The sequence below is a fragment of the Vanellus vanellus genome, assembly GCF_965231255.1.
Source record: "Vanellus vanellus genome assembly, chromosome: 7".
Lineage (NCBI taxonomy): Eukaryota > Metazoa > Chordata > Aves > Charadriiformes > Charadriidae > Vanellus > Vanellus vanellus.
The window spans coordinates 20,675,304-20,700,157 of NC_138912.1; the positions used below are offsets into that span (position 1 = coordinate 20,675,304).

The window sequence follows — 24,854 nt, forward strand, 5'->3', positions numbered from 1 at the left end:
GGCCAGACTGCTGCCCTCGCACAGCAGGGAAATGTGGGAATGAGCGCTGGAGTCCTGGGCCAAAGGTGTTTCTGCCCAGCCTTCTGCTCTCTCTCTTTAGGAGGGGGAGAAAGGGGGATGAAGCCCTGCATCCAGTCATCTCCTAGATCTTTTAATTGTATACCACATACATGCGCACACAAACACACACTTCCATACTGTCCACTTCTTCTGCTGGCATAACTGGGGATGAAATTAAAACGACACATAATTACAATGAAAAAGCTGGCTAGAAGTCATTCCAGTACTGTAAAACAAGTCCCATTTATTTTGTTTATTAATCAATAAATAATTACTTATTTGCAAATACAGTTGCGTCTGTGCCGATGACACACATTTTCTTGGACAGATGACTTAGGAAGGCACTGAACACGCAATGAGGAGTTGATAAAAATCCACACACGTAGGCCATGTCAATTAAACCACACTCTCTAAAACAAATCCAGCATTTTGCACAAGGAAATCTGAGCTCTTGGGACAGAGCCATGGCTGTGGGATGGCAGTCCAAGTCTGCTGTGTGGACATGAATACTGGACTGGAAGGCGTTGCAGTTGCCCCAGAAAGAGAAGCAGGTTCAAAGGGAGGTGGTTATGGCCTTAGAGCCAAAGACTAGGGGAGGCAGGTTTGGCCTCAGTCACATCTGCCGTGGAAGAACCACCGCTGTAAATGACCCTCAGGGAACCCAGAAATGCAACTTGCAAAAAAAGCCACATGCAGGAGAAGGGAACAGTGAAAGGAATGGGCCCCTGTTCCCTTCAGCCTGCTGTGCTTGTGTGCACGCAAAGAGCCTGCTGTGTTCCTTAGTCCTAACCACCGGCTGCTGGCAAGGCAGAATTCAGCTCAATTTGCCTTAACACCTCTTTAAGCTATTTTAATATCACTGTCATTTTGCATCGTGAAACAGTGCTTTCCTACAACTGCTTTCATGACTATTGCACATTTCCCATACGCCCCCCCTCCCCCCAAAAAGAAAGAGGTCAATTCACAGCTGTCATTTTGCCTAGTAATGACCTCTTCCATCCCAGTTTCCCACAGCAGCAATGGAAAAAAAAAAAAACAAACAACAAACACAAACAGAAAAGGGCAAGGAAAGAAAAATATTTGTTATTTGAAAAGGTGTCATTTGGCTTCCTTTTAATGCACAAACATTTTGTGTTCACCATCACAGGCATTACTGCTGTCTTATACTGATATGCAAATGGAAGTTTTATAGGTATATTTTATATATATAAAAAAAGAATATTATCTATCTATATAGGGTTGTTTATGTGCCTGCATGTGTGTTTGCATGCACACACACTCCCATGGCCTAGCAAGAAGTTGGCCAACAGTGTGGTCTAGGCCAGAAACAGGTTTGCTGGCAGGTTCATACTCAAATGGAGTCAATACCACGCTGGGACCTGGAGCAACACTTGCATAACATCACTCACTCCTTGTGGCAAAGTGCTACAGGGCAAGATCTAGATACATCATGGAATGGTTTAGGTTGGAAGGGACCTTGAAGATCACCTAATTCCACCCCCCCTGCCACAGGCAGGGACACCTCCCACTAGACCAGGTTGCTCAAAGCCCCATCCAGCCTGGTCTTGAACACCTCCAGGGATGGAGCATCTACAACTTCCCTGGGCAACCTGTTCCAGTGCCTCACCTCCCTCAGAGTGAAAAATTTCTTCCTAATATCTAATCTAAATCTACCCTCTTGAAGCCATTCCCCCTCATCCTATCACTACGTGCCCTTGCAAAAAGTCCCTCTTCAGCTTTCTTGTAGGCCCCCTTCAGATACTGGAAGGCCGCAATAAGGTCTCCCTGAAGCCTTCTTTTCTCCAGGCTGAACAACCCCAACTCTGTCAGCCTGTCATATGATGAGAATCACTTTCATATTTGCTTTCAAAACACCCCAGTTCTGTGTTTGTTTAGCTGCAAATTCTCTAGCTCAAAACTCCCTCTGGGACATGTGCAAGCTTAGAAAGAGTCTGCTGTAAATGCAGCTCCCCCAGCTAACAGAAAGGATTGGCCAAAATAAAGAAGTCCTACTTGAAATGTATTTGTTATCCAAGTTAGGACTGGCTCCTTTTCAGATGCCCACGTTTCAGTTTGCCTTCACAGTAGAGTGAAAAATACACCCTGCTTTCCTTGCCTACCTAGAAGTAGTATATTGGAGGATCCTGTTCTCCTCAGCAAGAGTTCAAGGCGGCCCTTGAAAAAAGGGTGCAGAAGGCTGCGCATCCACAAAACTAGTTAACCAAGCAAAAAGGGCTGTTTTTAATGCAGTTATGTATTTTGCTTAGCAAATTACCAGCTTTTATATCTGTGCACAGATACTTTGTATCCACAGGTTCCCTTTGGAAAGCTCCTCCTGTCCTCTTGAGAGCCTGCCTATTTCTTGACTTGTGGCTGTTAAGGGCATTTAAATTTGTGATATCAAACAAAAAAAATGGCTTGTGCACTCTACTAGGCTTTCAGATTACATAGGTTTTGTCTAAATGTACCATGGAAAACTTTAATCAACCTACTTATCTATATTTTAACACGTAGATGACATTCTGCTCTATACTGGATAGACATTATGCTGTATACAGTGAAAGCAACAGAGAAGTACAACATGAATTGCACCAGGTCAGTTTACCAAAATATTTGTGACCAAAAAAAAGGAAAAATATTCATAATAGGAGCCATTTCCCTTAATTTAACAACTTGAAAATTGATCCTTGCTTCCTGAAACACTCTTGATTTTCAAATTCTTTTTTATTTCTTTCAAAATGAGCCCTTTGCCAGGCAGACTGCATTTTCTGAGTTCCAAGTCAAAGTTGGTTTAAAAATTTCAATGTTTGCAGAATAGGATCATGGGGTAATTTAGGCTGCAAGAGATCTCAGGAGGTCTCTGGGTGAACCTCCTGCTCAAGGAGGGTCAGCTCTAAGGCCAGCCCAGGTTGTTCAGAGTTTTATCCAGTCAGGTGTTGAAAATTTTCAAGGGTGGAGACTGAACAAATAAAGGTTTATTCAAATAGGGGCATTTGGCTGAATGTGCTCAAAATCCAAACCAAACCAGTACAAACGTCTCCACTTCCACCCCACGCTGCTGCAAATGTCCCTGCCAAGTCATACAATGGCAAATCTGACACAACTCTGCATAACAGGTGAAATGAACATTAGAAAATCATTAAGGGCCAAATTCAAACCACACTGAAATCAATCAAGAGATGTCCTTAGTGTCTATCTAGCTCCTCTAAGGGAAACAGTCTAGCAATTAGCACTGACAAAAGGAAGAGTCTGATGGGATGAGGACAGGTTCTGAACGAATGGCTCTTGTCAGGGCTGGGGAAGGCTGGGAGCTGAGTTCAGGTTAGGGAGGGAGCCAAACCACCAAGTGTCGGTCTGTGTCCTGAGAGCAGCCTCAGTCCTGGGAAACTAAGAACCTACTGAAGAAAACCTCTATCATAAATATTAAAACTGGGAGAGTTGGGCAGTGCCTGCGTCCCTTCTCCACGTTGCATTTATTAGCTAAAGGCTTGACTCTTCCCTTTCTTTTCAGGAAGCTAAGAGTCAATTCACTGAAAACAATCCTGTAAAAATAGCCTGAGATGTGACTCAAGCTGAAAGTCACTGATAGAATTCTTCCTTAGAGCTCCCATGCTTTGGTTTCAATTGAGGAAAACAGTAGAAAAATGAGAGAGAGAAAAAGGAAACCCATAACCAAATATAGATATTTATAAGCAGGTATATTACATTCAATTTTTCCATCTTTTCACCAAGGTTCTATCATTATCTATGATGATAAAAAAAAAAGCTTATGCAAGGATGAGTGATATTTTGATACAGATCTTTCAAAGAAAAGTGATAATCCAAAGAAGCATTTTTCTAGAAATGAATACTTTGGATGGTTTTTGTCTCTTATTTTTTCTTTCCTTTACACCACGGAATTCACAAGACCAAAATTAGGTACGATGTTTTTCAGGTTTTAAAAGTTAGGGCTGTATTTCAGTGGGAGCCTGAAAACAAAACAAAATAAAAAGCACTCCAATTACAATAAGCAAAGTTGTTCTCATCCTAACAAGAAATTAAATACTGTTATGGGATTTCATTCAACCTTGCTCCTTACCAAAATACTTCAGGCCAAGTATATCAAGATAAGTTGAAGTTTTAAGCTGCATTATAAATAACCCCTGACTCTAAGAGAACTTATTTGGAGATTATCAAGAAATATAAAGAATTCAGCAGCATGTTAGTGGACACTGCAAAAGTGTCTGCAGAAGTCTAGAGCAGCTGTAAGTGTATTCTGGTGGTTTAAAGGTTTTCTGACATAGCTGTTGTATTGTGCATCCAGTATACAATCTTTTTGTCAATAACATCTGGGCAATCAATGTGTGCAAAAAATGAATCGTGGGTTTATGGCATATTTGCAGCCATATGCTTTCTACCCGTCAATATAGTTCAAAGGCAGTGAATGAGGAAAGTTCGGTAGATGCAGCATCTCTCCTAGGTCTCATAGGATGGACAGGATGGTCTCATAGGTTTTACTTTTTGTCACGTATGCAACACATCTGAACAAAAGGACACCTGCTTTGGCAATCCCAGCCATCACAATGGCAAAGCAGCAGCAGCAGCAAGCAGTGGCTTCATTCTGTCGTATTTATTTGTTTAGCTGGCATTGCCCCTTCATCTCACTGATAATTTGTTGCTTACTCAGTTTCACACTTCTTCAGAGTGATCATCACCTCACATCTCTCAATGTGGTCAGCTTTCATTTTCCTTCCCACCCAAACCACAACAAGATTCAGACATAAAGTGTTGTACAAACATCAAATCTGCGTGTGCTTTTGTGTGCATGTGTCTGTCCAAACAGTTCTTAAAAACACTAGCTGGCATATTTTGTTACTTCAGTTTTCAAGATACTCCTTCAGCAGCAAAATCATCTAAATCAGTGAGGGACACTATGTTGGTATTTGGGGTTGGGCTCATGTCCTTTTGTAAGCGAACTTGAGTTTCTTCAGCCTCTTGACTATAGGAGTAAGAGGCGGGTTGAATACAGGGCTGAGTATCCACAGTTTCCGTGTATCTGTAGTCCTGCTGGCCATCTTCTGGTAGCTCAGCTGGTTCTCCTGGTACAGATGGCATTAACCAGGTAGGTTCAGAGAGCTGAGAAGGTGACTTCAGCACTGCTACAGATGAAGCTGGTAAAGGCAGCACTCTAGGGTAGGATGCATAGGGAGAATTCATAATTTCTGAAGAGGGGGGCTGATTTAAGTTCCCTTCCGAGGAAGGGACTGAGACTTGAACGTATTTGCCAGTTTCTGGGTCATAAAATGTCTTTAAATTCACTTCAGCTGGTAAATCAACTACATAGTATTGACCAGAGTCAGGGTCTTGGAGGAGTTTACGCTGGGTTGAGGAGGGTGAAGGGCTCACTGCCGAAGCAGCACTGGGTCTTCCTGTACTGGTTTCTGTGGGAGTAAAAGTTGAGTGAGGGGCAGGATGGAGAGGAGAATATCCCAAAGGTGAAGGAGGTGCTAGTGTCTGTCCAGAATGAGGCGGCTTTCTCCCTATAGCATCTTCATGCTCAGTCTGATGCTTTTTCTGCTGCTCTTGCATTTTCTTTCTCTTGCTTGCCAGCTTTTTGGCCCGCCGCAGAGCCTTTTCTGTTTTTGGTGGCACAGCGGGAGGCTTGCCTGCTGCCCTCTCCCCGAGTCCCCTGGGCTCCAGTCTCTCAGCTTCCCCTGCAGAATTGGAAAGCAGATTCCTCTGTGCTGAATCAAGTATCTCTTCTGCAGACATATCAGCTTGGTTCTTTAGTGCCATGTTCAGCAAGGCAGGGTTTGTAACATCCTCTGCCTCTCTAAGGGCAGAAATTGTTGGTTTGTCTGACGATGAACTGGCAGCAAGCGAGTGCATGGTGCTGCCTGACCTGGGGCTTGTAACAGCAGAGCACGTGAGACTGTCTAACAAATCCGATGCACCTTCTGTACGTAGGATGTCCTCTAAAGCTTCATGGAATACAGGAGAATACGTGTGGTCCTCTGATATGGAGCCAGTCACAGGGGAAATTGTCTCCCTAGTGATTATTTTTTTCGCACAAGAGCCACCTCTGCGATTAGATAAATGATGATTCTTAAAGTAATTTGTCTTTCCCTCTGCGGGATAGCTGGGGTTGTTTTGTGCTTGGTCATTTTCCAGACTTAAACTTGGCTGTGTTAAGCTGTGTCTTGCCTTCCTAGCCTGGGGTTTCTCTTTCCTTCTGCAGACACTTTCCTCATTCGTTTTCCCAACTTTATTTAACAAAGCACAAGTCTCTTCATCTTCTTCCATCAGCTTCCCTAATGAAAAGCTCTCTGTATCTTCCCCAAGACTGGGATCCAGTGTTGCTGAAGTAGATCCAGGCTCACTGGCCTCTTTGTCGGTTGCTCCATCCCTCACGTTCTGCTGCCCTCTGCACCTTGATGCCAACCAGCCTACCTCCTGGGCACGCAACCTGTTTTGGTGCTTCTTGTTCTGCTCTGCTGGGGACATAAACCTACTTTCCATTTCCTTGTAACTGCTGCTTACTGTATCATCCAGGGAAAAGGACCTGAACAGGGGCAGCTTGACAGCCTTTATTACCTGAGGTGACCTGAATGTGTTATCTTTAATCATAAACAGACTGGGTTTGGTTGAGCTTGAAGATGGTGGTGTTTGCGGTTCCTCAGACCTGTGGATGGACATGTCCCTTACACTGTCAGAAGCAGAATCCATGCTCTTGGCCTCTTGCCTTTTCTCTGTCTTTAGTTTCTCTTTCAACAAGCTCCTCTGTTCATTCCCAGTAACCTTCCCCTCCCTCTTCTCTGCTGCACCAGTACCAGAGCTGATACAAGCATAATATTGCAGTTCATCTTCCCCAACCTCTTTCCCTCTCTCCTTGTGGCTTTTCTTACTGTCTGAACTCACTTCACTCCTAGTCCTCTGGCTTTCTTGAAGGCTTGCCTTCTGCATCAGGGGCACCGGTGGAAACGGCTCTTCCTGAAGTGGCTGCTCTACCGTGGAGACGAAAGATTGCTCTGAAGAACTTGTGCTTCTTTTGCCATGTGCTTCATGCCCAGTTACCACCATGTTGTTTTGGATGTCGCTGTAAGGTACATCCTCTGCTGGTGAGAGTTGGTTTGGGAGCATTTTGAAGACAAACTCTTCATTCTGATTAGCAGCCTCTCCTTCATTTTCCTCACCCTGGACACGGACACTGGGATTTTGCACAGGTTGCCCAGCTGTTGCACCTGCATTGTCTCTACTGAATGGTTTCAATGGTGGATACTGCAGACGTTTCCTTAAATCAGGTTCATATGATTCGTGTCTGTACAAGGGGATGTTTTCATTACCCCTTGTGTTTTTAACCAGACCTTCGCATTTTGAATCGTCTTGCTGTAAGTTGTCTTCCGTTTGGTAAAATAAAAGGTCTGCTGTTGTCTGGGGTGAACTCAAAGTCAGGTAATTGTCTGTAAAGTGTCCAGTTAAATCAGTTTTACTGTCCTTTTCGGGTACACTGCCAGACAATACAGAGGTTATATCACTTGATTCATCTTTGTCTGCAATATTTTTGTTACTTTTTTCTTGTAAAGTCAAGAGCGAGGCATTCATTTTTGTACTCTCCTGTATGTTTTCCCTAGTTTTATTTTTCTCCTCCAAGGCCTTTAACAGGGGAGAAGGGGTATAAATGCTTTTAACACGTTTACGCACATCCTTCAAATTGAATAACAGACTCGATGCTTTCGATTTGTAACTATCCCGAGATCTGTAATCGCTAAAGACGCTCCCCTCGTGGTCTCTCGCTGCCGCGCTCTCAGTGGGAGGAGGTGTCAGCGGAATCAGCTCACTTTCCATAGGGTCTACCTCCTGTTTTGGTGGTATGATGGGTGTTAAGAGTTCGGTGATGTTGAAAGAGGGGCTATTCGATCCAGGGGAGTTTACCTGTCTAGTCAGAGGACTCACATCCAGACCAGGTTCAGCACCAGTTGCCTTTTCAGACAATGAAACCATCTCATCGCTGGCTGTGAACTGCTCCTTTGAAGTCTGTCTCCTCTCTGCTGCCCCTTTTGTAGCCCTCTGTCTCCTCCAGGGTGGACATGTATTGCCCAGTTGGGGACTGAGGACCTCCTCTTCAGTTAAGGTGGCCAGGGCTCTCGGTGGAGGTGGGCTGGGTGCCTGGGACATAGGTGAGTGTGAAACCATCCTGTAGGATGTGGACTGGGGTGAGACAGAGACTTGGGACATGGCAGAGGGGGAAAGCTGAGCTGGCACTGGGGGAGGTGGCACAGGAGGGGCTTCAGGGATGTGGGGTGTTGGGGGATGGCCCTGCTGGGTGGGGGGTGGAAGAGGAAGTGCCTGTGGGAGAGGGGGTGGCCGAGGAGGTCCCTGGTGCACATGAATCCTAGGGGGAGGTGTGGGCGGAAGAGCAGCAAGAAATTCAGTTTCTGAAGGGAGGGGGCCCTGAGGTACACATACAGCTGGGAGAGGGATGCTGAAAGCAGCTTCTGATGACGTTGGCTCAATCTGAAGATCTTTCTCCTGCTTCTTAGCAACAGTGGTTTTGACAGGTGGCAATTTATGTTCATGTGTGTGGGATCCTTTAATAAATGGTGCTTCTTCCAGGTATGTAAGACCTTCCTTTTTCATTTTCACATCAACAAATTCCTCCTTTTCAGTCAGTTTTTTATGATGAACATTCCATGATTCAAAAGCACTGTTCTCGCTGTGAAGAAAATTACCTTTTTTTGCTGGCTCATTAACTTTCGTACTTCTGGTTTTTAAAGCCTTTTTAGAAGAACGGGAAAAATTTGACTTGGCTACTTTTGACATCTCAATCAGCACAGGATAATAACCATCAGAGCCACAATAACTCAGGTCTATTTTATTAGGTCTTCTCTGTGGCTCATGCTTGCCTCTGAGAGAGTGGCTACCTTGACTAGCCTCAGAAAATTCAGAAAGTTCCTTGTGGATGCTTAAAATGCCTGTGTCATCCCAGCAAGCCATATCATTTCCATGATTTAATTTATATTTTTGAAAGCTATTCTTAATAGGCTGCTTAATGGCTATCAGGGAACCTCCTGACCCTTGGTTTGCAGTCTTATCAAATGTCTTAATCAACGAGGACACTTTTGAAACATGTTTATTGTTCCTTGGGCTAGGTACTGGCAAATTCAGCTTTTTCCTTTCAGTGGCAAAGGTGTTATTTTTAGCAATCCTTTTCTCCTCCGGAGCACACTTTGGTAACTGCTGGAATGTGGAAGCCCATATTGTATGTTCATTGTTTCTTGCCGTTAGCTTGTTACAGACGTTGCTTTTCTTGATGGCGTGATTTAACGTCCCTGGGTGAAATTTAGCAGACAACTGGAGGGTAAAGTCAGGTGAAATGGCGAGATCCGGTTCATTGTAAGAGTCTTCAAGCTCTGCCACACACAAACTTTTGAAAGCTCGGTCTGTGAGGCTGCTCACCTCTCTGTCCGTGTCATCCAGGAGACTCCCAATACTTGAGGAGTCACTATGTCCTTCTGTATGTTTCTTATTTCCCTGCATTGTTCATGGGAGTCATGAATGACTTATCCAAAGGATTAATTTCAGGTGGCAAATAGGCAGGTGACTGTGTGGGGTGGTTCCAGCTGTTTGCAATTCACAAGCACAAAGCAATTCCTCCAGATGATGCTACTGCATATCAATTCATCTTACGGAATAGTTGAAGGAAAATTTCTTCTCTGCAAAGCCAAAAATTATAAGTTACCATTTTTCAATATTAACACTGTTAGACAGAAAGCTTTTTCCAGATATATCAGTCACTGACTAATTTGCTCCTGCATGTATTCTAAACAAGACGCTAGCAACACAATAAACAACATGAAAAATAATTGTTATTTTGGTCAACTCAAGTAGCTTATTGTAGATAGTTTAATTTCTGGAAAGTGCCATTAAAAAAAGTGGTTCCACCTCAGATTCTTTACTTGGGCTCTTAAACCAGGTTATAAGAGCTAAATTTCAAGTACTCCCCTTTCCATACCTCCAACGATAAACACTTCCAAGTGCTATGCATGTATTTAGCTAAGGTTAACCATTTTTTGGACAGGAAGAATTAGTAATAAGAAGGGAGAAAACATACTTAAAAAAAGAATGTCACTGGGTACATCGATTGCACGCTACGTCCAAAATGAAAGAAAAGTTGATAAAACTTACTTGGCAAGACATCATAATTATAATTTAAAATATTTTGTGAAAACCAAAGTTATTACAGAGGATTCTATTCTCACTCATCTGTTAGCTCAAGACTATGGAAAATGAAGTCTATAGAGATGAACCTGCTTGTATGGGGCTGGAGCTTTGCTGTGACGATCACCCTGAGCAGAACCCTTGTCTGAGAAAGCAGAATGGCACCACAGGTAAAGAGGATTTACTGTGCATTAGCACGTTCCAAGCAAATATTGCTGGGGTAAAATCCATCAGCCACCCATATCCAGATACGGTTGGGTTGGTATATTGAAACTGAAGAGGCTGCTAATATCAGCTTAACCAGCAGAAGGCAGGAGTGCCTAGGGGACTCTCGCAGACCCACTAAAGGAGCACAGGAAACATTTGGTTTCAATTCCAGAACTGCTGAGAGCAAAAGGTAACCCATTCAACACAATTCTAAAATCTCACAGCCTTCCATTAATCACCGATTACGATGCACAGTCAAGAGCCACAGCATTGTGGGTTTTTTGTATCTCCATGTCAGTCTGAAGACAGGATGGGGGAATCTTTGGATGGAACAAGTATAAGCAAAATAGACCTTTCAGCTATACTTGAAATCTATACACTAAAACTCTTTAAAGTTTACTCTGCAAACTCTTTAGATACTTATTTTCACATTCAAGGGCATGAGCAGGGTATAGACTAAACTACGGCGAGACTTACTGCAAAAGCATATTCAAGAGCTAGGTAAAAGTGCTTTTAGACTCCTTAAAGAAAGTCTGATCTATATCTCCATTTCCTAGTACAATTGCATCATTAACTTCTGATAAGCTGAAACACCACTGTTCATATCTACAGCAGCTTCCAGCTTCTACACAAGTGGAAGCTGTCTCCATCTCAAGCTTAGATCCACTGTAGAACTGAGCAATGAAATTCAGATCCCGATTTCAGCCCCTCCAGCTGTCCAAATCCATGATTCCACTTTGGCCCAGCTCAGTGAGACTCTTGGAAAGGGCACATTTTTCCCTATGACAACTCAGCGCTGGTCAAAGTATGAAAAGTCAGAGGAACTGGGCTTTATCAGCTGAGTTACTTAGGCTCAGTTGTTTCTTCAAATGAAAACACTTCTCACCTTCCTTTTCTATTTAAAAAAAACCTCAGCCAATCTATTTTTAGGCACAAAGTATCACAGTGAATCTTGATTTTTTCCTTCCAGCCGTACAATTCCAATGACTTATGCAGAACTACAGGAGATTTACACTAGAAATAAGATGAGCTTAATAGAGCTTCTCCATTTTGCTTTGTACAAAGATTCTTCAAAAGTGAGTTTTACTCCCCCCACTGCAAAAACATTTTGTGTATAATGCAGCAAGAAAAAAAGAGAAGACAAATGAAAGGTCACCCAACTTTTGGTTTTGATTCTTAACTGTTATATGAGTGGGAAGTACAGGTACATACCTGCCATGTAATTTTGCTTCTCATCTTTAGAACTCCCTCTCATGCTTGTATTTGGCTCCATTTCTGATCATCTTTAGTGAGGAGGTAGAAATAGTCCAGTGATGTAGTTTCGACAGAAGTAGTGTCCCGGGATGTTTCCAACCGTCAGCATTTTTTGATCTTGAGTGAATTCTGCAATTTGAAACCAGACATTTGTTTGCATGATCTGAAGTTTGTTTCATGTTGTATTCATTCATTCATGTGTTCATTCACATTTTACAAACACTTTAGGAGTGATTTACAGGATTTCTTACCAGAAGAGACAGGTATTCATCCCAGAGTGATAATAACCCAGATACCTCGAGCTTTTGGTAGGTTGTGAAGTGCAGTCAGGTTCCTAGCAAACAACTGTCACAACCTCCAGCACTCTCTGGTAGCCCCAGCCGGGACTAACAGCTGAGTGAGCAATGGTTTCCTGGCGGTCTGCCCACTGCAAAGGCTGGGTGATGTCTCCAGGCTAAAAAGAGGGGTTGTGCCGGATGACTTCTTCCCTGCTGCTGTCTACATCCCTGGTGTACCACCCTTTCCGAGGGACTGCGGAAAATGTGTGCCTCCACTCCTGTATATGACTTCCTACTGCCAACAAGTATAGACGGGCATCAGTCTGGTGGACTGGAAACTAATGCAGCTGAGGTTTGAAAGTCCATCCTTTTCACTGTCCCTGTTGTAAAGGAGAGGAAAAGTGGACAGCTGGGGTAGTGACAGGCAGTAAACAAAACATCTTTTTGCTTCCATGCATGAACTAGAATCAGGAGATGCTAAAGGAAAGGTCAGCTATGGTGAATGTGCCTTGCTGCTGTCCTTTTGCTGTGGAGACTCCCAAGGTTCAGGTTAGTTTACTTAATCTTTGCAAGAACATACCCATTTCTAACAACGAGAACTGAGGTGATGCAAATAGCACATATGTGCAGATACAGTAGATTTCCCTAAAACACAGGTCTAAGTAAGGAAGCTTTTGTGTCAGGCCATGCTATTCAAAACACACTGGCAAAAGTGGCAACAAGGGCTCACCCACTGGGACGGTCTCCTACACTTACCTGAGGAAGGACAGTTGTTAGTGTTAGTTTAGGGGCAAGCCTGTACCAATCAGAGCTTTTTGTGGTCCATTTAAGATGTCTGAGTAAAAAAAAAAAAAGTAAAAGCAAAGAAAAAAACCTCAGTGCTATGTCTGGTTGCAACCAGATGTAAAAGGGCATCCTCACTGCAGAGACGTGTACTCAGTTATATCTTTGCTCAGACGTTAAATTGCATTGTTACTGCTTCTATGGTACTCTTAACTCTGCAAAGCCAACACAGATGTGGGAGATTGTGATTATGTTCTGGCTCACTCATCAACGGGGCTGTTGACTAAATTCCAGTGGCACAATGTTTATCGCTATTTATTGGTGGTGGTGGTGTCTGAACTAGGAGGAAGCTTGGCTTTTGGATCTCATGGACAGAGGTCTGAAGAAACATCTTGTCCCTTGTAAACTGAGAACATTCGCTGAAAAGTGAGTAGGGTAACAATAAACATGGAGATCATGATGTAATCTCAGCACTTGTTTTCCTAGATGGAGTCACTGTTACAAAAACAACTCAACACCACTGATTAAAAAAAGAATAGTGACAGTCACTGTCTCTGAAACCCTTGTGAAGATCCTGGCCTTGCCTGCCCATAATACCAGTACTTGGGCAGTATAATGTTTCAAGCTGGAAAAGCTGTATCTACACTAAGTGTTCAAGGTGCAGATCACTACTGAAACTGGATGGAAACAGCAGCACTGTACTGATTTAGCTATCCCTTGTGTAGGTATGATGGCAATTTCTGAACTTTGGGCAAAGAAGCTGTTCACGGCTGGTTGAATAAACTGGTAAAGTACCATTTCTTTACCATTTTGGACAAACATGGCAGGCAGGAACCCAGGTGCAGTGTTTGAGCTTAGGTCAGGATTCAGCTAGTCCAAACATTTAAGGATGTCTGAATTTAGCCTATTTTCAAGACAGAGGAAAGCAACGCTGGGCATTTGGAACGGCTTGGGAAATGCTGAGAAGCATGTGAGGTCTTTGCAGTAGGCATCATCTGATATGAGCTACCGAAAAAGCTTGCATGAATGTACAGATTTCAAGGAGCTTAATCAAAAACCAACCTCCCCTCTCTTTTAAATAGGAGGCTTTTTTCAGTCGCTCTCTTAAGTGCCTAGCAAGTTGTGATGAGGAGGTTAAATTACAGAGACTATTCCTGGCCTGGCACAGACTGAATGTCAACTTTTTTCACCAGACAGGAGGTGGGCAAACCAGCAAACTTGGCTGGAGCGTGTGACATCACTGCTGCTGCAATATCTAAAGGGCCTGTTGGTTTCCCCACCCCCCCCTTGGGCTGGTATTTGGCTGAAATGTTGTGCCATGAGACATTGCGGTGGCATTTTGGCAGCGCCCTTGGGAGTTGCATAGCAATCTGAAGTCAGCAGCACTGCATTCCCCTTGAGGATGGGAAGAGAAGGGAGAGGGACAGAAGGTTTATTATTTTTAAAAAAATCTTTGTGAGCTCGTTTCTTCACGTGGTGCTCTCTCTATGGCATCCATCCGCAGCTCTAGCCCAAAACTCAGAGCCCTGTGGTGACTGCTGGCTGAGGTTTATTCAGAGGTGGGCTCTACTTGCACACACACTGCTGCTTTGGGCTTCTAGAGGTTCATCATGACAACGACTAGTCAGTGCTTCTTACCATGGGAAATAGGAGAATCCCTAACGAATTGGTCAATCTTTTGCATAGCTGCACGTTGGTCCATGGCACACATGGGAGCTCATAATCAGATGAAAGGACTGGATGGAAACAGCTACTTGTCATCAGGCTGAGATCTGCCCTGCTGCCTGGGCTGCTCCATGCACACTGCCTCTCTGAGCAGCCCTCTGGGCACATGGGCTGAAGGGAGGATCACAACACCCCCGCCAAGGAGGGGAGCTGCCTGGTAAGAGAGACAATGGTGCTCCGGCCACATTTCCCTGAACTGTCAAGAAAAGCAACTTCTGGATTAAGATGGTCATAAGATGAAAGCTATTAGCATGAGCCTCCATTTCCCTCGTCCAACAAGACCACTTTCACCTATGCTTTGTGGTCACAAAGGGCAGCCAAAGTGAATTCTTCTGCTTGGGGAAATGGGAACCACTTTGCTCAAATACAAATACCTGCTCCAGCTGATGGACTGGTCCAGCTTAGGGTGAAGATTCCAAACACTGAGAGAAATGACTCGCGTAGAACAAGGTGACCTCAGCTATTCCAGCACCAGATCTTTGATCATTGCAGTGGAAAGCAAGGTGAAGGAACCATGTGTCTGAACCAAACCAGTGTAGACTGGGTCCATTCCCCCTGAGGATTTGGCCCAGCAATTGTGTCTCGAACAGCTTGTCCTGGGCCAGAGAAAAGGAGAGACTGTTCTTGACTTTGGGCCAACTTCTGTTCTCAGTTACACTGGTATAAATCTAGAGTCATTTTATTGACGTCAGTAGAATAACTGAGAACAGAATTGGTGACTCTACATACAGCCACTTCCTAAGCCGACACTGGTGCGCTATCCAGAAGGCTACATAAGTAACTGTAACCACAGTAAAATGAATTCCAACATCTCTGAAGAGCCAAACCTCACCCCCATGTGGCATTCAGACCAACGTGTAAAGGAAAGGGATTTGGAACCGATACCACATTGCTATGCCACCAAATCATGTCCTCTGGACAATTCTGATTTTCTAACCTGTATCACTTGCCACTGACAATATCAGCGCATTTGGGATAAAGTAATTTTGCTCTTTTCTGCAATATTCACCGGAATACCTATACCTAAGAGTGGTGTGGTAGACATTGTGCAGTCCCAGGCTGGATCAGCAGAGTTGGCTGCCAATCTGAATCGGCATCCTGTGGACAATATCATCTTTTGGCAATGTGTGTGTGTGTGTGACGGGAGGATGTTCTCATTTAGATTGTTTTTGAAGTTTCATATGGAATAAAGATTCTGAAGAGAAATTAACTTAGAAATTTCAAAATTTCATTCAGAATTTAAAAAAAAAGTTTTAATTTCAGATTGTTTCACTATTTTTACACTATTGGCCATGAGAAGTAGCATGTAATATATACCGTAATAGTTAAAATAGTATATTTTTACTGTCCTTAAGTCAGAGAGGGTGCGTGCTATTTAACATTAACTGAAACTTTTCATTTTATTTTCTACGTCAAACAATACTCTGATGGTATTGCAACAGAGTGTGATCTTGTTTTGAAATTTCCCTAAGTAAATATTCCAAATGATCAAAAAAATAATTTCCAATTATCTTTCTAGTGGAAATGTCGTTAAAATGAATATGATTGTGATTTTATTTGTTTAATCAAACCATCTTTTTCTGAAGAAAAGACAGCTGAAGTCTTTTTCTCCCAGTGAACTCTACTGAAGCTAATGCCTCTGTTGCGATGGGAGCTGGAACTGGGGACTCATCAGACTTACAGCTCAGGGAAGGTCAGTGCAACCTGGTGGAAGCATGAATGCAAGGAGGGAGTGTACCTAGCCAATGACCGTGTGTTATGTATCCTGCCCTGTGTCCTTTCCCCAAAGGATGTGAACCTCTTCCAGACGCCAGCTGGAATGCTTACCTCTTCAGCTCAGACCACAAAGCTTCAAGCACTGGGGGATGAAGACCTCACGTGAAGAAAAGTGGGAGGAACAGAGAGTGCTTGCGACATCTATGGAGAATCATGGCAAGTATCTCTACCTTTCTCTTTCTGGTTCAATGGCAAAGACCCAACAGTTATTTCCAGCTGGACTCTGGACTGCCTTTCCCACAGTCCTCCAAACGCCCCAACCTGCCAGGAGGCCTGTCAAGTCTGGAAGAATGAGATGTCTCTCAGTATCTGGACTGGGGCTTTCTTGCAACTTCCTCTTCACTCCTTCCGTTACTTGAACCCTATCCACTGCCTGTGAAGAGTCAGTAACATGCAGACGTGATGGAAGAAGCCAAAGGCACAGACCGCGTGACTAACACAGGCAAAGGGCAGGTGCAGCTCTTGACAAACAACACAAGTCTATGAGAATCACAAGGCAAAGAGATGGTGCCCCTCCCATGACCTCAAGTCAGCACAGACAAGTGACATTTAAGCAATTGAACCCAAACAGTGCATTTCTTGGCATTAAATGCCTGACTGGAAAAGGCCACTGCCCGTAACTAGGTCAGTCATTATACACTGAGATATTTATACAGCTCCCCAGTAATATGGTACATGAACACCTCGTGGCTATTTATCCTTACAAACTCTCCTGCTGAAAGCAGGATTTCTGTCTCATTTGCAGATCAGTAGGTAAGGCCCAGCTTCAACTGACTGATTTGCCCAAGATCAAACAGCGTATCTGCGGCAGGGCAGGGAGCCAAATCTATGTCTTATGAATCACACAAAAAAGAGCTTAACCTTTGCCAGTTAAGGCAAAAATGTGCCTTCCCGCTGCCCTTCATAAGGCACTTTATCACGTGCCTCTGTGAAAAAAAAAAAAAACAAACACCTTCAGCTGAGTATGGTGCTGTAGCTCAGCCTTATATTGTGTTGTGAAATCCATCCAGATTTGTAGGTGACTGAATTACCGCAAAGATCTCTGCTCCACCTCAGGTTCCTGATACCTATATCTCTCTTTAAGATCATGAAGACTCAGGCCCTCCTCACTAATTCAGGGTGACAACTGACACTGCGTTCAGACAGTCCTCTCACTAAGCACTGACAGGATTTTGGCTAACGAGACAAGTATTTGTCTCCTTTCATTTAGTCTCAAGGAAGGCTTAGAGGATGAAAGCTTCTGAGTTTTCACTTCCTGAGCGGGAGAAAGTAGATTTTCCCACAGTAGAGAGAAAGTTGTAGAGTACCACAGCATCGCAATGGCTAGAGATGGGAGGGACATGACAAAGAGGGAAGGGAAGAAAAACACATGGACAAGAAAACAAATATAATGGCTTGGGTGCCTTGTAAAAGGAGCACAGCAGACAGCCCCAGCCCCTGTCATGGGAAAATTGTAATGATACCAGCAAGTACGCTAGACACAAGAGGGAAGCAGGTGTATTCTCCTCTGTGACCTACACAAGGAAATCTGCAGCTAGCAACCAGCCATGCCTCACTTCTCTTTCCAGGCTGGGGAATATGAAACCATCCCCCACTTACACTGTCCTCCTCATCAGCCCCGGCACACCGATACTATCTGCACTGTCAAGTTTACACTTAGACCATTTAAGCTTCTTGACAAGGAGAGCCTGACCCACACTCACTCACGCAGGATGCAGTCTCAGGAAATAACAGGCTTGCAGAAAACAAGTATTGTTCTTTTACTAGTAGTCTCACCTTCTCCTTTCCTTTATATCTTCTAGATATTTCCAGGATTTGTACAAGGATTTTGCCGAGTCTGTTTTCTATAAAGAAAAGAATTCAAGCCATTTGTATGTGCTAGGTCAAAAAATGTTTCAAGTTTTAAGTGCTTTTCTCACCCACTGAATTCCATGGGATTTAGGAACATGCAATATCCTGAAATACCCGTCTTATGTTACCAAAGACAAATAGGTAATCGTACCAGAGGGGGAAAGAGAAGGTGGAGGCTTTAGTTTTTAAGGTTTTCTGGCTCAGGCTGTAGAAATAGAGCTACTTCTTACTTACACCTTGCTATAGCTTTCAAGTGCAGTCAAAAGAGCTCAGTTCCTGAGCAAGCAGTGTGGCAGGGAGGGAAACATATACTTGTATACATGCCACAGCATATGACTCAAGCACACAACCATTCATTCACGTAACATCTTTCCTCTGATGACAAACTGCTCCTCAACCATTTGTGATTATAAAAGGGCCATTCCAGTTGAAGGACAAAAGCTGCGGCTTGCCTTGCTCCTGCCTGCTATCTGGAAGATGGCCATGGGACAGCTATCCATCTATGGGAGGACTTTGAGAGGGCAGAGGAGAGCTCACTCACCCTTGCTCCCAGATATTATCTCTGGAGACCATACTATTTTACTCCTCTTGAGGAGCAAAAGCCAGCCAGTGGTCTTGTCCTGAGCAAGATAGAAGTGCCTTCCAGTTCCCTCTTCACTGTGCAATGGGAGTTTTGGTTTTGGGTGGTGGGGGGGGGTTGTTGTTTTTTCTTCTTTTTCCTGGGAAATGCAGACTCCTTCCTATTCGGACACTGATTAATTGTTATGATTTAATGGTGTGTCCCCAAGGCAATTCCTTATTCTTTTACAATTAATGCACGTGCTGAGGTGTTTCTTGTGATTATTCTGTAAATGATATATGCAAAAGACAGAAAGGAAAATAACAAGAGTTTTAAGCAGAAACCACACTTGCTCCCGAAGAGACAGGGCAATGACTCTGGCTGAATCAGTCCCTCAGCAACCTCAGTGATGCTGTCATCACAATTCCTTTCCAGACCACCCAGACCTTCTGAAGAACCCTGAAGGCAGGCAATAGCATCACCTGCACCCCAGTGCTGTCACCAGCCACTTCTTCCCCAGCCCTTCTCCTCAATTCTCGCCCACGCCCCAAGTGGTAATTCTACCTACTTGTCTATGGCTTCATTCAATTCACAAGCCTAGTCAAAGAATAATTTCCCAGTTTTGGAGAAACAGACTAAGTCCTAATGTCACTACTTCAAAGCAGATCGGTCAAAACAAAGAGTGAACAACAACATCATGATCAGGAAGGCTGCCCCACTGCCCCGGCACAAACCCTGGATGCAGCTTGCAGGGTGCAGTTCCCTCTGCGCATGCTTTTGCTTCTGCACCAACATCCCACACAGTCCTGGGCACTTACTCCAATTTCTACACAATGGAGCCCTATGCTTTGAAACATGCCAAGGATGGGGACAGAGACATACCTGAAATACATCTCAACAGAACACAAGCCATCAGAAGTGTGCAGAATTGTACAAGGGTCTATAATGAAGCTGGCAGGCAAGCCAAGGTGAATGTAAGGTACGACAACTTTTGTCTGATCCGGGTAAAGGTGATAGACAGAGGCACATCTGAGACTGAGGATCTGCAGTAGCTATAAACTGCCAGATACTGCTGCTTGCTGACTCTGCTTGTTAAGGTGTAGCCAAATGTTAACCACATGCATCTGTTTTAAAGACTTTTCAAAACATTGCAGGGATTTTCACCTCTATCTTTTCTAAGTGGAAAGTATGAGTTAGGTGGCCTTCGTATACCTGACTGTCATAGCTCTATCCCAGTTCCCAAAACTGCCTCAGACATAGTGCATAAGTAACAAGGAAAGAATCCCTGAAACTGCTGGGATGTAGCTATGTGAGAGACTGAAAATAAAGATGCATCACTATTTGACCTGCTTGGCTCATAAGGAGATTGGTCTGACTGTTACCAGTTGATTTAGGTTAATCGTTACTAGCTAATGCCTTCTTGTATATCCTTATATGCAAGCACAGGCGATGGATGATAAAGGAACCTAGGACTATAATTAAATATCTGCTTTCTACACCTGTCCAAAGATGATCGTTTGGCAGGGGAACCCAGGAGAGAGGGAAACCTTACTTCTGGGAAAGAGTCGTCCTCTTATGGCTTCAATGCTGCCTCAGTTTCTCTGGGGCTGCCAAGGGACAGGGCTCTCAGTCTACCTGACCATACACACTTGAAAGCCCTAAAATCCTGGCAAGCAGCGGCAAAGCCACAAAACACCAAGCTTAATACACACACACACACAAATATATATATACACCCCCCCCCTCTCTCTTGGTATGTATGTATAAGCAATCACCGACCCACCCAAAAACACATGCAGGCTTGACTGAAGAAGGACAACCCTTTCCCAAGGGTAAAATTCCCCTCTCGGTGCACACAGGCAGCCCCCACCACGGTCCCTCTCCCCACACACCTGTCGGCTGCCTCACAGACCGCCGGTCCCAAAACACGACGTTACCTCGAGCAAGGCATGCTAGCTCTAAAAAGCACTGCGCTCACCCGCTCGCTGTCGGTAGACAAAGCTCTGTGTGACCTGGCAGCCCGGCCGCAGGCGAGCCAGCACGGCCAAGCCTGCAGCTAAAAACCACTTGCAGAATTTGCCTCTGCCAGCAACTTTCGTCTAGCTGAGTTTACACACGCGGAAGGAAAGGCACGACTGGTACAGACGAGTGGTCTTTTCTCCCAACCTGACTCATAGGGTTAGTTGGCTTTTTTTCCTGGTCTTGGAGGGATTTACATTTTCCCGGGCCTTTCGCACAGCTCTAGTAACGCAAGCACAGGCAAGACAAACGTTTCAGAGAAGCGGGTAGGAATAAGAGGCTACGGAGTGAAATTTCCGTGTGCTTTTGGTTTGCGGTGCAGGGATGCAATTATACCTGCATACCTCCACCCAGCTGGGGTCTTCAAGTTCACCGGTGAGTGCTTGCTACAACTCTTTCGGTAACTAAGTTGTAAATACGTATGTAAACACCTTCCTCGTGACAAGCGTGGAAGGATGGAGAAATGCAGTTGCTTTGCAGCTCCAATATATGGGGAACCTTTTCTTTGTTAGTATTTTCCACGGGCCTTGTTCCTTCAAGCATTTAACTGAGGGCATTTGCTTTTTACACGGTCAACTCCTTGAAGAAGTAAAGGAAAAGAGCCACGGACTTTGATCCTATCCAGAAAGCTTATTTTTCCTTTTTATCTCTTCCCACTCTTCCTTCTGCCTTGCCTCCCTCCCAGCAATGGCAGGGGACTAGTGAGGAATCCTCTAGCTGGTACTGTGCAAAGTCAGTGGGAACGGGTCGCTTTGCCCTGCTGCTGGAAAACTTCTCCCTATTCAGATTTAATTGGATTGCCTCTTCACAGGCCATTTAAAAAGCATGAGCGGTTTGGGTTCTCAAGCTTGTTTTTAATTATTTCTGTTCTTATTTTACTGCCGAGTTCTGCAGCGAGGCTAACAAAATGCAGCTCCTTGGGATGGCAGATTAAGAAATTCTGCAACAACTGGACTCAGAAAAGCTTACGCCATTTAAGAAATTTTCCAGTGATTAAAATTGGATACAAGTCATAGTCACAGTCATTTATAGTGGCCTCTTAGCACTGCCTAGGTATTTGAACTATTTTACTTTTTCAGGCTCTGTAGCATACTAATTGCTCTCTATAAAATATTTAAATTATTCTCTTCCTATTTGTTCCAAAAAAAGAAATAAAAATGCCTTCAAACCCCTATACAAATCACTAAAGTTTTTAAGAGTATCTTATCTGTAGGCAGTAAGCATCTGGAAAATAAAATCAATGTATATTTGCTTAAAGTTGCTTACAGCACAATGTGCAGGACAATTAAATGTAGCTTCATAGAAATTTAGTGGTCTTTTTAAAAGATCATACCCCTTTACCAAATAATTATATGTCATAAACAGTGCTCACCGGACACAAATCTATACGTTTGTCTCGTTCCACACACAGACTTTCAGAGACAATCCTGCATTTTTCAGAGCAGAAAAAAGCTGGACAAAAAGATAGGACTTTCCACCTCTAATCACTGAAAAAATGGTATAAATGCTGTTTGATTTCTCTTACCTGATCAATTACACAGCCGATCCCTGAGTGCACACACATTCACACGTTCAGACACCACCATTCCTCACCATTTCCCTGCTTTAAAACCACCCATATGTTTCCCCCTTACCTTCTGCGCTCCAGCTTCCTGGTCAGGGACAACGCAGGGCTGCGCTTTCTTCCCTTAAGTCAAAGCCCCAGCGCATTTTACAGCAGCCTGCTTACTATTAGCGCTTCCCATTATTTATGTGTTTCAGACTCTCCTTCTGAACATGGTTATCTTAACAGAAACAAGCACTGAAAAAGAAACAAAACAATAAAAGTGGAGGAGCTAACCCTTGAGCCCTCGCAGACCTGCCCAGCCAGGTGAAGTGGAGTGAGCAAGGAATCCAAAGTTAGTAAAATGTATTTAAATAGTTATCAGGCAAGGGGAAACCAAACAGAGATCATGGTGGGGAAGAGGCAAACATACGTATTGGAATAACCATGCGGTGTCAAGTAACAGACAGATGAAACAAACAGTCATCGGCTATTTTTACATTCAGATTCGCCATTGGTAATGCTTCAGAGATAACTAATACAGAAAGTAATGCTGTGCGATTGGCTCGCTACCGCCAGTGATTCAAACCTTACAGGACTGCATTTTTGTATCTACAGGTGGGAGTCCAAATGTTTAGTAAGGTCACCATTAAAAATACCGTGTAAGAAGTATGCACACGAGTAACACATTACTGTCCTACCGGCGCTTTTTCATAAATAGCTCATTTCATCATCAAGGCTGGACAAATGCATCCAGCGTTCTTGGAGTAAGGACCCCATTCCACTGTCCTTCCAAAGCAAACAAGACCAGCCGCCCTCCTGGAAGGCACATGCCAGCGTTGGATTTCATTTGGCAAACTGCAATAGGATGTTGAATAATAGGGGAAATATGCCATAAAGTCAACAAGCTAAGTTTTTTGCACTGCAGATATAAACAGTGGATTGCACCCTGCGCCGTGCTGAGTGCACAGAACTCCTTACTGAAGTCATGGGGGTCTCTTGGCGCTCAGCATCACACTGGATTTGAGCTACAGCCTGCAGCAAAATGAAGAGCAGAATATCCTGTGATTACAGCCCAACTCCCGCTTCCATGGCAGACAAGGGCTCCACGTGAGCCCGGCACTCATTTGCATTTAAAAAAGAGCTGCTAATTACACTGCTACAGCAGGAGCAAGACAACAACCATGAGGTATCTGCTGCCTGAGAAACTCCAAGCACCAGGCGGCTTGTGATGACCAATCCTCCTTGCAATCCAAGAGCAGCTGAAGTTTACCAGTCCTTCGAGGGACAATGACCTGCTTTCTCCAAAGCAACCTTCAGCTTTGAATTCCCCACCTGGCAGAGGTGTATCGTTCATCCTAGATCCCACCAGGAAGATCTTGCAAAGCCCACTCTCCTAAACTCCTGGTCTGGGCTTTTGGTGCTCGAGTGCTTCTCCTAACTCATCCCAAACTGAATGCTGGTCCTGCCAAACATCAGGGCACTTCTGCTAAGTTCTGGCCCCAAAACACACACTTCCAACAGCTACTCACACCCATGAGAGCACTTATGCACGAAGATCTGGTGCATCGTGAGTCATGGCACCTCTGAACTGACACATCAGAGAGAACTGGCGCATGCTAAAAAAAAAATAAAAGTTTGGGGTGAAAACAGACAGTGGAAACGTATTTTTCAGGCACCCACTGCCACTAACGTCTGTGTATGTGTGTCTGTCTCCCACACATTTCTAAAGAGGGGTGGAATGTATTTCTGGAATACTTGTGCTAAAAATAAACCCATCCCTGCTGTCTATGAAGAGAGGCAGGTATAGCCCTGCTTTCTGCAAGCCCATGAACTTGTGAACTGCTTAGAGGCTGAATCACAACTAGGAAGACCCCTATGGAAATTGCAACTGCTAGCGCAGGAAGGGTGGTCGATTGCTTGGAAAATCCAAAACAGGCCTCTCACATGAAAGCAGCTGGGGTTAACGCTATTCATCATGATGAATGTGCTTCACAGACTCCAGCTTTGAAAGGGCTCAAATCTTGGGATAGGCATTATGCTTATTCAAATATGATGATAATAAATACATATATTTGCAAATTCAGTGCTCAGATGAGACTCTGGGATCAGATGGCCTGTCATTAAAATAAAACCACTTCTGGGGAAAATTACTGAATAACACTCAGCAAACACAACCCAGTGGCACTTAGATGTTGTTATCCTGCTCCCAGGAAATTTAAAAAGCAAAAATTCCTGCTGCTTCCTTTCAGTGAGTATAGAGCAATAACAGATCACACTGAACTTTTGTAGGCAGCAATTTGGATGGAAATTCTAAATTTATATGGAAAGAGTACGCAATTTGCACAAATATGTCAATGGAAAATGAATGTATGTATGTATGCATAATGAAATCCATCTTTCACACACGCACATACTTGAAACGTTGTATGCTTGGCAAGGCTGAGAATACAGACATGAGAGCCTTATGCAAGAGCAGTAGTTTTCAGCCTTTTCTGACTTGTATCCCATCCCTTAACACTTTCTCCAGGGAAATAAATGGAGTTCTGCCCTACTGAGAGAGACAGTTTTTTTTCCCTTTGTTACCTTAGCTGCAAATCCC

The 24,854-nt window shown here is 43.9% G+C and overlaps 1 protein-coding gene across 4 annotated transcripts; it reads right to left on the reverse strand.

Annotated features, from left to right (window-relative positions):
• Positions 1-284: 284 nt before the first annotated feature.
• On the reverse strand, positions 285-22,631 carry LOC309674261 (cardiac-enriched FHL2-interacting protein). 4 transcript variants are annotated; one of them, XM_082486260.1, is made up of 4 exons: positions 22,344-22,631; positions 18,057-18,124; positions 11,677-11,847; positions 285-9,752 (listed from the first exon to the last, which is right to left on the reverse strand). In XM_082486260.1, exon 4 carries the CDS (start codon positions 9,574-9,576, stop codon positions 4,924-4,926), a length of 4,653 nt encoding a protein of 1,550 aa, XP_082342386.1. In that variant the 5' UTR covers positions 9,577-9,752; positions 11,677-11,847; positions 18,057-18,124; positions 22,344-22,631; the 3' UTR covers positions 285-4,923. The 4 variants fall into 4 exon arrangements, with proteins under 4 accessions (XP_082342386.1, XP_082342387.1, XP_082342388.1 ...); XM_082486261.1 differs by lacking the exon at positions 22,344-22,631 and adding an exon at positions 18,673-19,020; XM_082486262.1 differs by lacking the exon at positions 18,057-18,124.
• Between the last annotated feature and the right edge of the window lie 2,223 nt (positions 22,632-24,854).